General features: G+C 38.2%; 1 protein-coding gene across 1 annotated transcript in view; it reads left to right on the top strand.

The window, feature by feature from the left end:
- Window positions 1-13,535, top strand: part of LOC121290964 (glutamate receptor ionotropic, kainate 1-like) — a 384,058-nt gene extending 370,523 nt beyond the window's left edge. The window contains exon 16 of the mRNA XM_041212040.1: window positions 12,554-13,535. Within this exon, the coding sequence (XP_041067974.1) occupies window positions 12,554-12,709 (156 nt within the window). The 3' untranslated portion in view covers window positions 12,710-13,535. The remainder of the gene's footprint in view (window positions 1-12,553) is intronic.
- The last annotated feature ends 356 nt before the right edge of the window (window positions 13,536-13,891 follow it).

Here is a 13,891-nt window from a genome sequence, read left to right as displayed (position 1 = left end):
GTAACAATCACTGAAGCCTCAACAAGAGGGCAGCAGTGTTGAGTACAAATGATACCGTAGAATTGTGGCATATAAGTCGACCCCGCCCTATAAGGCAATCCCATTTTCTCAGTGCCAAAATGCATGTTTAGGCCTATGCTCGGCATATGAGTCGACCCACAATTTTTCAGCCAATAAATGCATATTTAGGGTTATACTTGCATTAGTAGTTGGCCTCAATTTTTCAGCTCAGAGATACATATTTTGGGTTATGCTCATCGTATAAGTCAGCACTTGGGATCAAGCAGGTATCTGGGCTGTATTGCCAAGAAGGTGTGCAGGAGTTTAGGACATGCCCACAAAGAGCAGACCACACATGACCATCGACAAACAGGTATAGGGTCCTCCTGCACAGATACTGAGACATCACATTTTATGCTCAGCATTTAAATCAACCTCCATTTTTGGAAGGATTTTTCGAAGCTTCTATGGTCAACTTATACATTGCAATCTACGGTAACAGAACTCTGCTCTTCAGAGCATTTGCTTTGATTTTGTTAACATTACAATAATATTTTTCTTTGAAAATTAGGGAGCAGTTCTGTCAGAAGACAAGATTCTCTTCTACACACACTGTCACAGTTGATGTTTTTCCTCATTTGTCTCTATGAAACGTACATGGCCCTTAAAAGAGATGTTTAAAAGGACATGAGGTAACCAGTTTTGGGGCTCAGCGTACTGTTACCTGCACAGATCATGGAAATGGGTCATTTTTCTACTATAAAGCGTATACTTTCTAATATATTGCAGTATTTTTATTGGTTTGCCTTGATTCCTGAAAATAAATGCTTGCATTCTCTCTATTATTCACCTCTCTCTTTCTTTCTATCTTGTTCTCTCTCTGCCTGTCTCACTCTCGTCCTGTCTCTTTCTCTTATTTACAATCCCAACTTTTTCAACAGGCTTAGCAGTATGCAGAAATGCTCCAGTTTTCTTTATGATCCAGATACATGCACTAAAATGTTTATGGTCTGCATCCTATGTAATTTTGAATAGTGTGGAGAGCAATGTTCCAAGCATCCATCATTTTCTCAAATGACTAAATGAGCTGTTTTCTTTTGAGTAGAGTGTTAGCATATTTTGCAGTCAGCTGGATATCCTGCCCCATAGAAATACTGAATGGCTTATTACAGTGACCAATCTTGCATGTTACAGTGCTGTTTTAGCAATGTGTTAACTGCAAATGATATGAAACACACGTTTTCAACTTTTATTTTGAAATTTAGAAGCTTCCAGACAGACCTCTGGACCAACTTTAACATTGGTAAGACAAAATGTTCCAACAGTTAACAGGGCTTTGCGTTTCCTGGATTTGAGAGTAGTGTGGATTGGCAGTATAACTTAGTGCTGCCAATTCGCAGTGCTGTAAAGGCAGTGAGTGGTGTCGAATAGTAGCTGAATATTCACAAGTGTAACTATAGATATGTTGCTGCAGCCAAAAATTAGGTTCACCTTTATCACCGTGCGGTGGTGCTGTGACTGATTGCAGCATTCTATAATGGGGAGTCTCAGCATGGAGCTGGAGTGATGTCCAAGCTGCCATTCACACTAAAGGATTTTCAGAGACAGCTAAACAGGAAACTAAAAGCAGTAAAATAAAATCACTTTAAAAAATGTCTACATTGAGCAAGTTAAAGATTGGGACTTAGTCGTTCTGAAAAAAATTGTTTCTAAATTAATTTTTTTAATTAGCTTAAAAATCTGCCAATTAATAATCATTTAACAGCATTCCGCAATTCTAACATTATTTTATCAGGGCCAATTCTTTTGTTCATCAAATTTTATTAATCACATTGCCATTAAAACCCAGTTACACCCAATTAAACAAGTTGTAGCCTTTTAAAGGGTTTCAAACCGTGCTATGAGGGAGGGAAGGTTGAAATTCTCATTAATTTCAATGATTGCTGACTCAAGGGAAGTCCACAATGCAGCCTGTGTCGAACCTTTGGGTGTCTGACTGCAACTCCAGGATTTCCATGCTAACCTGCATAAGCCTCACATCCTGTGGTCTATTTCAGAAGACTAATGATGGCGAACACTGACGGTTCACAGTCAACCCCTCACCCCCACCCCTGCAAAATCCAGCCCCAAAGCTCTACAAGGCCAAATTCCCATTTCCAAATCCGCTCAGCATCTTCTACATTTTGGTCCATCTAGAATAAACTATTGTACTTTGTTTCCATTGCTGCTTTTATTTACAGAACCATAGCTTTGAATAATGCATTCTAATTGAATTATTTTAAAATGCCAATTCTGCAGCATTTGCCACTTAGCATGATCATCTGCTTGAATAAAATGTGTTCATTTACTTCAGTTTTGAGTTAAAGTCATTCATACCTTTTACTTTCACTGTTTATTTTCTGTATTTTTGTCATTTCTTTGCAATTTCTTGTGATTAAAGATATTTCTACAATTTTTTATTGCATGCAAGGCCTTTTGTTTCTTTTATGGATCACAATGTAAGCAAACTCATCCATCCTACTCTACATCTGGAACCACCCTTTCCACTGAGTTAGAGTGTGGCAAACTATTCCGGGAGGAGAGGCGATTGCGAACACAGTCCTCCATCCACACTGTTTAGGCAAAGCAGTGAAAGGTTTGTGAATAATGTGCTTACAGTCAGTAAGAGGCAGTTATACATGCTGTCTTTCAAAGAGAAAAATAAAAGGACATGGTTGACAAAGCAGTTGCACTAAATAAATCAGAGTTGATGTTCTTAAAGGATTTACTTTAGCGTCCAAATCAAGTCTTCTAAGGTAGCTTACTTCAACTGATGATGCCTTTAAGGTATGACATCATTGCATTACTGATTTATTTCTAACGTGTGGTTAATGTGAATTGGGATAATTCCATTTTAACTATAGTAGCCCACTTAGCATATTTCAGCTATATTAATTTTTTTTGCAAACAGGTAGATGGATAGCAAAATTTAAATTGTAATAATCATAGTGTACATAGAATGCAGCCATTTAGCCCATGATGTCATTGAGTCATTTATGGCCAGAAGGAGACCATTTGGCCTATTGAGTCCATCTGGCTTTCTGTGTCAATCCCATTCCCCCACCCTATTCCCATATCCCTGCAAGTTTATTTTGCTCACGTGCGGACTCCCCAGCCAGTGGGCATGGCCACCACCTCCATGTAGTTTCTGCTAATCTTCCACCATAATTACACAGGTTGATCAGGTGAACTCTTGAGGAAAGTTCCAGAAAAACTGTTCAATAAGTTGCCAGTTTACCCCATGTGCAATAACTAGCTGCAACAAGTTAAGACTGCATGTCCCATTTTTTCATTGAACAGTGAATAGTATGTACCTTCAACTAGTGTAGGTTTAAAAATGTTTCTCTTTATACTTTTCACAGTGTTACTAATTTTCAGCAGAGCTACTTACTTGCAATGTAAGCCCAATATCAGGTAATGTGATGGGAGTTTGAATTGATGGCATAAGGATGTGCAAACTACACAGTCAATATTACTTGTTGGTTTGAGTTATTTCCACAATTCTCTTCCCTTAATCATGAATAATGATAATGACAATATGTAACCACCAAAGTTCAGGGGAACTTTCAGCAAGTATAGCCTTCAAGGACACAGTATATATTTTCCTTACATGATCATTCTCTGAGTTGACTCAATCTCTGTATAATCTTTTCTTATCCATTGTTTTGCATTTGTTACCTGTCACATTCATATGAATGTCAGTGTGAGAAATGAGAATCTCTGTACAACATATCGACAGTTTTCATTATATTATCCAAAGAATACAAGTTGATCCAGACAATTGTTCATTATGCTGAAGGTTTTGAATACCTGCAAAAACACAAGCACAATGTTAGGAGCAAGGAGACATCACTCAAAAATTGATAACATTTTGGAATAAGGGCAGACCATTAAAACAGAAAATATAAGTTCAGTGTTCAAGGAATAATTTAATGTGATTCCGGTGAAAGGAGAAATAGGCAAGATTGATCTATCAAAAATGGAAGTGTACACCACGGCTAATTGCACCTTCCTGTTCCTAAAAATTCTTAGGTTATTGATTTTTAATTTATTTTAATTTATATCATGTCCTGGATTTAAAAGATGCAAAAAAATGCTTTATCTGTCATTTAGTGCTTTCAATCAGCCAGTATTTTCAGTGACTGACACTTGACTGCAGTTTTGCATCACATGATTTTAGATCAAAATACTGGCTTAAAAAGTGATGTTTGAAAGGCTAAGAAATATCATAAAACCCAAGAAAACATTCCTTTCTGAATGACTTCAGTCCTTCAAGTGCATTGAATAATTCCATTTTATCCTCCTTTTTTACCATCATCCTTCCGATGGGGAAAATGTTTTGAGCATACAGGAATATAATCTGCATTTGGAGTGGTACTTTGATGCTCAATTGTCTTTGAGTTGGTGTTCCTGATCCCTTAAGAAATCAAATGCTAAAATGCTTCACTGATCTCTAGATATCTGTCCATTTAGGTTAGCAATAGTCATTATCAAACTTAAGACATTAAAGGTGCATGCATCAGAGCCACATCAAAATTTTGAGTACAAAGCTTTAGTGGGAATAGTATTAATCACCAATGACACAATAGCTGTGGTCAGCACCTCAACACTGGAAATTTTCCATGCTTTGGGGAGGATAGTGATGGTCTTTACCAGAGTTACCACAAGTAAGTCTGACAAGAATCAACAATGCCAAATCTAGAAGAGCTGGGATTTCTAACTGAATGCTGACAATCCATTTTACTAGCTGGCAAACAAAGCTCCATACAAGAATAGAAATGGTCCTAGATTTTCAATGTATTCCATTCAAAATTGCATAGTGAAGTAGTTGGTTAGTTCAGCCGTGACATTGTCGAATTAGAAGGGAGGAGTTTCAATTCAAAGCTGAATGAATTTCAGCATTAACAGACCTGAGGAAATCGAGCTAGTGTGTTCAACCATAAAGTGACCAAATCCCCAGTACAGATATCCATACAAAAATAGAATGGAGGTTTTCCATTCATCACAAAATATCAGCTTTTCATGACTTTAAGACATTCAAAAGCACTTTACAGCCAATTATATACTTTTGAAGTGTGATCACTATTATAACGACAGCTGGGAGTAGATAGGGAAGAGATGACCTTGGAGCCTACTCCAGGAGTGGCTTTCAGAGCTACTTATACCATTTTTATAAGATAAAGCAAAGAATATCTGAGTCAAACTGATTCAGAAGACCAAGTATACAGAATAGATTCATTCCACGGTGTGCTTCCAAAAGATGTGACCCTTTCTCTGTACTGTAGTCTAGAAGTCATGATCTCATAGACAGAAAGTCTAAAGTGCATGAAGATTGTTTTAGGACTCAGCCCCAAGTATTGCTGGGGCAGAAAATATTTAATTGTCATGGATATTAATATCAGAAGGTCTCTTAGATAAAATGCCACCTCATGAGATTTCATATATCAGCATTTGACGGGGCAGCATTGTTGATCTGTTAAAACTTAGGTTACATATACCTCAGCCACTCAAACTCATCACCATGTACAATTTCATTAGACACAGTAAGGCTTGAAGATTAAGGGGAAACTTTAATTCTGTCCGTTGGCCAGGAACAGAGCAGTGCTCAGGTGAACCATCAGTAATCAATGGGACACATTTTGTATCATGGTTCCAAGATATAGGAATGTTTAATGTAAATTTTAAAATTAGATTTTTACTTTCTACAGGCAAGGGAACAAAGCCAGAGCTCCTTGGATGATGCAGGAGATAGAGAATATAATGAGACAAAAAAATGAGGTAGCATTATGCACTTCAGTTGAATTCTCCAAGCGAGAACCAGGCCAAACACAATAGGGTGAGAAGGGAAGTAAAGAGAAAAATAAGACTGGCAAAAAGGGAATATAGGAATAGAGTGGAACCCAAAAATCTTCTACTGGCATGGAAATAGTAAGCAGGTAGTAAAATGTGGAGGGGTCCTATTAGAGACAAAGGTGGTGAAATATGCTTAGAGACACAGGGCAATGCTAGAATATTTAATGAGAACTTAATATTAATGTCTACTTGGGAAGAGGATGCTGGCAAAATATCAGTAGAAGTGGAGATGGTAGAGGAATTGGATGGGGTGAAAATTGATTGGAAGCATGTACTGGAAAGGCTGGCTATGCTTAGAGTGAATAAATTGCCAGGTCCAAATGGTTTGCATCCCAGGTTACTAAAGAAAATGTGGGTGAAGATAGCGTAAGGATTTGCCATAATCTTCCAATCTTCCTGAGATACATGGTGATCCCAAGAGATTGGAGATTGGCTAATGTAATACCTTTGTTCAAGAAAGGGTTTAAGGACATTCCTAGTGACTGCAGGCCAGTCAACGGTGGGTAGTTGTTAGAAACAACAATCAGGGAAAACATCAACAGGCACTTGGAGAGGTTTGAGTTAATTAAGGAGAGCCATCATGGATTTGTAAAAGGCAAATTGTGTTTGACTAATCTAATTGAATATTTGGATGAAGTATCAGAGAAGGGTGATAAATGCAGTGATGTACTTGATATGGATTTTAGAAAGCATTTTACAAAGTATCACATAAAAGACTGGTTCACAAAATTGAAGCTCATGATACAGGAGGGTCAGTGTCAGCTTGGATAAAAATTTAACTTAAGGACAAAAAGCAGCGAGGTGTGGTAAATGATTATTTTTCAGATAGATGATATGGTGTTCTCCATGGGTCAGTGTTAGGACCAGCACTTTTTTGATGCATAATAAATGACTTGGATATTGGAATAAAGTAAAAGTTCAAAATTTGCCAATGATACCAAACTTGGAGGTATGGCAAACAGTGAGGATGGTATAAATCGACTGTAGCGGGACATAAATAGGCTGGTAGAATGGGCAGACAAGTGGCAGTTGGAATTTAGTACAGAGAAGTGTGAGGTGATACATTTTGGCAGAAGGAATAGGGAGAGACAATACATATTTAATGGCACAGTTTAACATGTATGTAAGGACAGAAGGACCTTGGATCTCATGTGCACAGATCATGGTGGTGGCAGGACATTTCAAGAGAGTAATTAGCTAAACATATGGGGTCTTGGGCTTCATAAAAAGAGGTAGAGAGAACAAAAGCAGGAAATTTGTGCTGAACCTTTATAAAGCTCTAGTTAGACTACAACAGAGGTATTGCTTCCAGTTCTAGTCCCACAATTTAGAAAGAATATGGATGCCCTGAAGAGGGTGAAAAGGAAATTTACCAGAATGGTTCCAGGGAAGAGAGAATTTGGACTTGAAAGATTAGTTTAGAGAAGCTGGGGTTGTTCTCCTTAGAACAGAAATATTGAGGTGAGATTTTATAGAGGTGTACAAGATTATGATGAGCTTAGATAGGTAGACAAATAAAAACAGTTCACATTAGCCACTGATACAAGAGATGGGGGCACAGATTTATCGTTTTGGGTAAAACATACAGGGGAAATATGAGGAAGACCTTTTTAAGCAATAATTAATAATGACCTGGAACTTGCTGCCTCCAAGGATGGTGGAAGTGGAAATGACGAATGATTTCAAAAGGAACTTGGGTAGGCACTTGAGGGAAATAAACTTACTTGGCTACAGGTGTGGGAGGGGCTGGGACTGATTGGACTATTTTACAGGGAGCTGGCATGGACTTAATCAGCCAAGTAACCCCATGCTGTGCTGTAATGACTCTCTGGCATATTTGTTGGATGGGTTCTAATTGTTTTCTTAACTCCTATAAGTTGTACTACTTATATTTTGAGTCAGGTAAAGCAGCAGAATTCATGTGACTCTAAAGATAAAAGATGATTGGACTTACTTATGCAACTTGAAGAATGGGGGATCACCTTTCAGTATCTTGAAAATAAAATAATTTATATATATTTTGAGGGCAACAAAAGCCCATCAAGCTCATAGGTCCTCAGCCCCTCTTTGACAGATTTCACTTCCATATAACACCTTACCGCCCCACCTCCTATCTGGGATCGGAGGAAAGGGGCTTCACACAGGTCAACAGCAGATTAAAATATTGTTGTGGGGTCAGGAGTATATCCACAAAAATCTCATATTTCGAAATGCTCAAATACTTGCCCAATTAAGATTAGATTCACTGGACCACACTCCTCCAGTTTTGACTTAAATCCCTTTTTTTGAGTAAGGAGACTACATGTACTTTGCTATAATCATCTGACAGATCTAAGTGAGCTATTGAAAATATCTACCGGGGAACCATTATAAGGCTTCCATCAATTGTTTTTACACTCTAGGGGCAGAATTTTGCCCTTGACGTGCGGGGTCAGTGGGGGCGGGCGGGAGCAGTTGGGAAACCAACCACCTCACGCAATTGGTCCCGGAAGGCAAGTTCACGCTGGCAGGCCAATTAAGGCCCGCCCAGCATGAAACACAAGCGGCAGCGCTGTCTGTGCAGGCAGGGGGAGGAGGATGGCAGGGGAAGTGCGAACTTCACACATGCGCACCAGTGTGTGCTATATAATCTCCCTGAGGCAGAGAGCTGTGTCAGGGAGATGAACTGATTTTTTTTTAACTAAAGATGTTATAAATGTTATGAAACATGTCTCCTCATGTGATTCTGTCAGATGAGCAGGGACATGTTATTAATGAAAAAATAAAGTTTTTATTTCATTTTCATCCCACCCATGGATGAGGTTTCCAAAAAAATGCAAAGGCCACTTGGCCTTTTCACCTGCCCGCCCATAAGGTTGGACGGGCAGCAAAAAGTTTCTTTTAATTAACTTTTTAATGGCCTTTATAGGCCTTTTAATTGTCAGCCGGCGCACTGCCAACTACGGTGTGCACCCACCGACCGAAATATCGCCCAAGTGCGCAATGATGTCAGGATGCATAGCCGACGTCATCACGCATCATTTTACGCTCGGTCAGATCAAGCACACGCCCGACCGCTGAGCTAAAAATTTTACCCTAGGATAAATTAAACCTGCCATTTTTCTCTCTAATGTCCTTTTAATTTAACTACCACCTATCCCTTTGTTATCTCATTTAGCCATATCTACTAAGCAAAGGGCACATGAAACTTTGACATAATTAAAAACAAAACAATGTTTCTGTTCAGCTTTTCTGCAATGCCTTTGTCATCATTTATAATTGTCCCCAAGTAATCCTGGCATGATTATATTTGTGTCCTGACTGATCCTTGACTCCCAATGCAACAAAAATTGCTTTTCCCATTGTCTTGCCTATTCTATACTATCCTCTCCTTTAGGTTCATTTGTTGCCCTTCTGATAGATATTTTAGTCAATGTTAAAGAAAGAACCTACACTTAACAGCATATCTATAATGTCCCAGACCGCTTCACTACCATCATTATTTTTCACGTGTAGTCACTGATGTTATGTAAGGAAATACAGCAGCCAATTTCCATACAGAAGAAGTTCCAACAAATGAAATTGTCCACCAATTAATCAGTTTTATGGTTAAGATTATTAGCCATAACACCAGAATAATGCTCTGCTCCTATTTAAAAAAACACTGTGGGGTCCTTTATAGCCACCTGAACAGCCAGGGATGTCATCAATTTAACATTACGCCTGAAAGATGATTGACTCGATTTTAACTCTTGTCCATGCGAGTGGGTTTTGAATGAGTTAAAATCTCGCCCAGCTTTTCTGACGCTCCCTCAGTGCCAAACTGGAATATTAGCTTTTTCTATGGTCAGTCCCTAGAATGGTGTTTGAACCAAACTTCTGCTTCAGAAACAAAAGGGCCACCACCTGAGTCAAGCATGTTAGTGTGCTGTTACCAGATTTAATTTATTAGCAGACTATTTCTTTATATTTGAGAGTGTCAAGTTCCAAGTCTTTCCACAAGAATGCCAATTTTGATAGCTAACATTTTCTCGTTGGATTGTGTTCTTTCTCCTGAGAAAGATATTGGAATAAATGCATGGATAATCATGCCACCATCTTTATATTGAAACAAATCATCATTATTGTACACTATGGCCAATGAGAAGGGGCAGGCTGTTTTGTGGAGATAATTACTCAATCCCACTGATCTGAAGACAGGTTTCCAAAATGATCTCCCATTATACAACACACATTTCATTATACAAGTTGGAGGTTTATGAAAAATAGACCACTAACTTTAACTTTTCTTGGTAGATAAGGGCTTCTGCTGCAGCCTTCCTCAGACTTTCATTATCTTTAATTCATTAATTCACATGAATAAAAAATAATTAAAAATTCTGAAATATCCTCAGTAATCCTCAGTACTACAAAAATAGATAGGCACAAATTGATGTAATGCCCCTTGATCCATATGATTCATCATTAAGAAGAAAAGCCAATTCTTCTCATCTAAACTGGTGGAGGCTAAATATTGCCAACCTTTTAATTTGCAATCTGCAATTATAATCACAGTTCAAATTCTCTGAGGTTCTAACCTTGGGGGAATAACATTTTTTTTCTACAAATATACTTCCAAAGTCACTGAACTTTGATTACTTTATGTACCTGTTCAGCAATCTTACCAATATGACCCAGACACATCTAAGTGTATGTCATTGATCCTATCTGTGATTTTTTTTTTTGCCAAACATGCCATATTCACCCTTAAAGACATTCATCGTCTAAATATATATGAATACTGTAATTATTCTAAAATGTGCCAGACAGTATGTCCCAGAAGTCATGGGCCCTACTTTATTCTGAATTGGTTCCCTGCTGTTTGGATTTGCCTCCTTATTGGCCCACTTCACTCTACACTGATACAAATCCTGTGTAGAAATGAAGAACATAATTGAGGTAATGATAATGAGTAATTAATATTTTAAGTAATGTAAGTACCTTATCATTGTTTTAGAAAAAAGATTATAGTTGAATAAAAATGTGTTCTCACACCACTTGTTCACAGCATTGTTATAATCTCTACTTTTAACACAATTTAATATTCCTAGTATGCTGCAAGACAAAATTCTCAACCAAGTATCAGAATAAGTCCAAGTTTTTTTTCTGACATTCATACTCAAGTTTTCCCAGGGCCACGATGGGGCGGGCAAACTGGCCAAGGGAGACAGCCTCCTGTATTGCCCAAGCATGTCTCCTAGCACTGTCAAATGTATCAGCTTTGGCTTAAGTGGGGATATTTTCTGCTGTGCCACTTTTCTGTTCCAGGAGCATAGCACACAATGGGTGGCTAACCACTACTAGCAAGAACATTAGGAGATACAATAATGTCAAAAATAAATGTTGCTCTGCATTACTTCATCTAAAAATATGAAGCTTGTGCAGAACTAGTCTTCGTATTATTTGCTTCATTCCAACATTATCTTCTTTTTCTGAAACAAACTAAGAATGAAGTAGGGCCCATGACTTCTGGCACATTTTAGAATAATTACAGTATTCATATATATTTAGACAATGAATGTCTTTAAGGGTGAATATGGCATGTTTGGCAAAAAAAATCACAGATAGGATCAATAACATACACTTTGATGTGTCTGGGTCATATTGGTAAGATTGCTGATTACATAAAGTAATCAGAGTTCAGTGACTTTGGAAGTATATTTGTAGAAAAAAAATGCTAATACCCCAAGGTTAGAACCTCAGAGAATTTGAACTGTGATTATAATTGCAGATTGCAAATTAAAAGGTTGGCAATATTTAGCCTCCACCGGTTTAGATGAGAAGAATTGGTTTTTCTTCTTAATGATGAATCGTATGGATCAAGGGGCATTACATCAATTTGTGCCTAACTATTTCTGTAGTACTGAGGATTACTGAGTATATTTCAGAATTTTTAATTATGGGCTATTTCTTCTTTTACATCTGGCAGGACATGCTCTGGGATGTTTCCATAACACAGACTGTTTTAGCCTGTCCTAAGGTACTGGCTACATACAATGCAGGGTCGAGGGGTGGGGGGGTGGGGGGGTGCGGGGGGAGAGGCCACCAATGTTCCCACTAAGCTACGCACATGTGCAGCTGCATGGCAGCCTGGAAGGTGACCCACAGGCCTGTGTGTGGCCATGCAGAAAGATTTAAAGAGACAGTGTATTGAGAAAAACTGAACGTGTATAATAATAAAATTTTTAAGGGAACACTGCCCACCACCTAGCTCCCACTGGATACAAGTATCCATTGGATATCATCCCACTAGTCAGAAACCAGAACTCTTGCCTTGAATGGGGCTTGATCCCATAATCTTCTGATTCAGAGGTGTGAATACTATTACTAAGCTAAGGCTCACTCCAGTGTACAGCATCATTAATAAATCATATTTTACATGAAATATAAGATTACTGGTAAACCTTCTGTGGCACTGCACATGGCGAGTTATGACCAAGGGTTTTTCTGCAGTATCAGGCTGAGGAACATACACATCCATGCCATCACTGGTGGTGACAACTTTACATCGGCACTTTCCATTAAAAATATGGGGAAATTTATAATGAACGGGTTGACAGGAAGTGTGTACAGACATAAAACTTGCAATATTTTATATAGTGATGCCCAGTACAAAGAATTTGTTCATGCTCTTACTTCCTAGTGCTTTACGTTCAGCACAGTGATCGAGGAGCTTCGTGTTTCACTTAGGTGTCACAAAAAACTCAACAAAAATTCCAGAACCAGAAGAAAATATGGGCTGTCAAGCATCCTCATGTGTCATCAAAGGCGAATTATACGAAAAGAGACTATAACATGAAGTTCGGCAACTGTACTCTCAGCAGATAACACTCCTTGATGCTACCTGCAATCATACTGTTTACCTCATGGACAAGATTGTGGATTATTAAACTTTCTGACAGGAAACATGTTGGGATTGAGAGACACTTTATACTGATTTTTTTTTCTAAATAATCAAATGAAGAAAATGTGAAAATTGTTGTGATTAGTCTTTTTTTTCAGTTGCAAAAGTGGGGTTGTAACTGATAATACCATATAAAGGGACACTGCAACTGAGAGCTTAGTTTCTTGCAAGTATGTCTGAGCGCTAGAAGCCATTGTAAGGAATTTTCTCTTGGTGCTTTAATGTTCAAGTAAATGAGTTTATTGAAGTATAAATAGGTAAACATAATAAAAATTACATTTTTCTCTTACCTAATCACCACCACCCCATTACAACTGCTTCAAACTATTAAACAAGAATTTTAAATTATACAATTTCCCGCTGAGCTCACTCCTCTTGTTTGATCACTCTTCCACAAGATCTTGGAACTACGGATCCTAGATCTCCATCATGATGTTTGCTAAGTGCAACCTCCTCTCCTTTTTCACCTGAAGCAGAATGATCTAGATGTTCACTGCCCTGGCTCTGGGATATATGCCACATCACAAATGGTTCAGTTGGAAACTTTACTTTGTAATAACTAGGTCTGGTGGTTCATTGGAATCTACTTCATAGTGGGAACGTGTAAACAATGTACAAGCAAATTACACATTTGCCCAGATACTCTGCGTAGTTAATGTTTCTTAAGTTTAGATGCATAAGAGTTCAAAGGGACTACGAATGACCAGTTTTGAGTTTTGGTGTTTCTGCCATTTAAGCCTTGATTCAACCTGTTTTTACTTGTTTCCTGAATAAAAAAAAAAACACAATGACTTTTCAACAATTGTGCTATCTCAATATTGTTTTAATGAATGAACACTCAGGATACTAGAATAATGCAACACAGAAGGAGGCCATTTGTTGAACAGTGGCCAGTGTTGGGAAGCCCAAATTATTTACAAGTTCAGCCCTTAGTAGTTGATGAGCTGTGGACACCAAATGGGCAATACAGAGCAATTCTCCAGTAGTGGGAGGATAGGAAATTAACTGGCTTTTACAATGAGTCAACCAGTAGACCAGAATGATGGGGAAGTGGAGGGAGATTAGGTGGTCCTGGAG

Source organism: Carcharodon carcharias, chromosome 18 (genome assembly GCF_017639515.1).
Source record: "Carcharodon carcharias isolate sCarCar2 chromosome 18, sCarCar2.pri, whole genome shotgun sequence".
Taxonomy (NCBI): domain Eukaryota; kingdom Metazoa; phylum Chordata; class Chondrichthyes; order Lamniformes; family Lamnidae; genus Carcharodon; species Carcharodon carcharias.
Note: the sequence above shows the minus strand (reverse complement) of the source record. Positions and strands in the feature narration are given on the sequence as shown.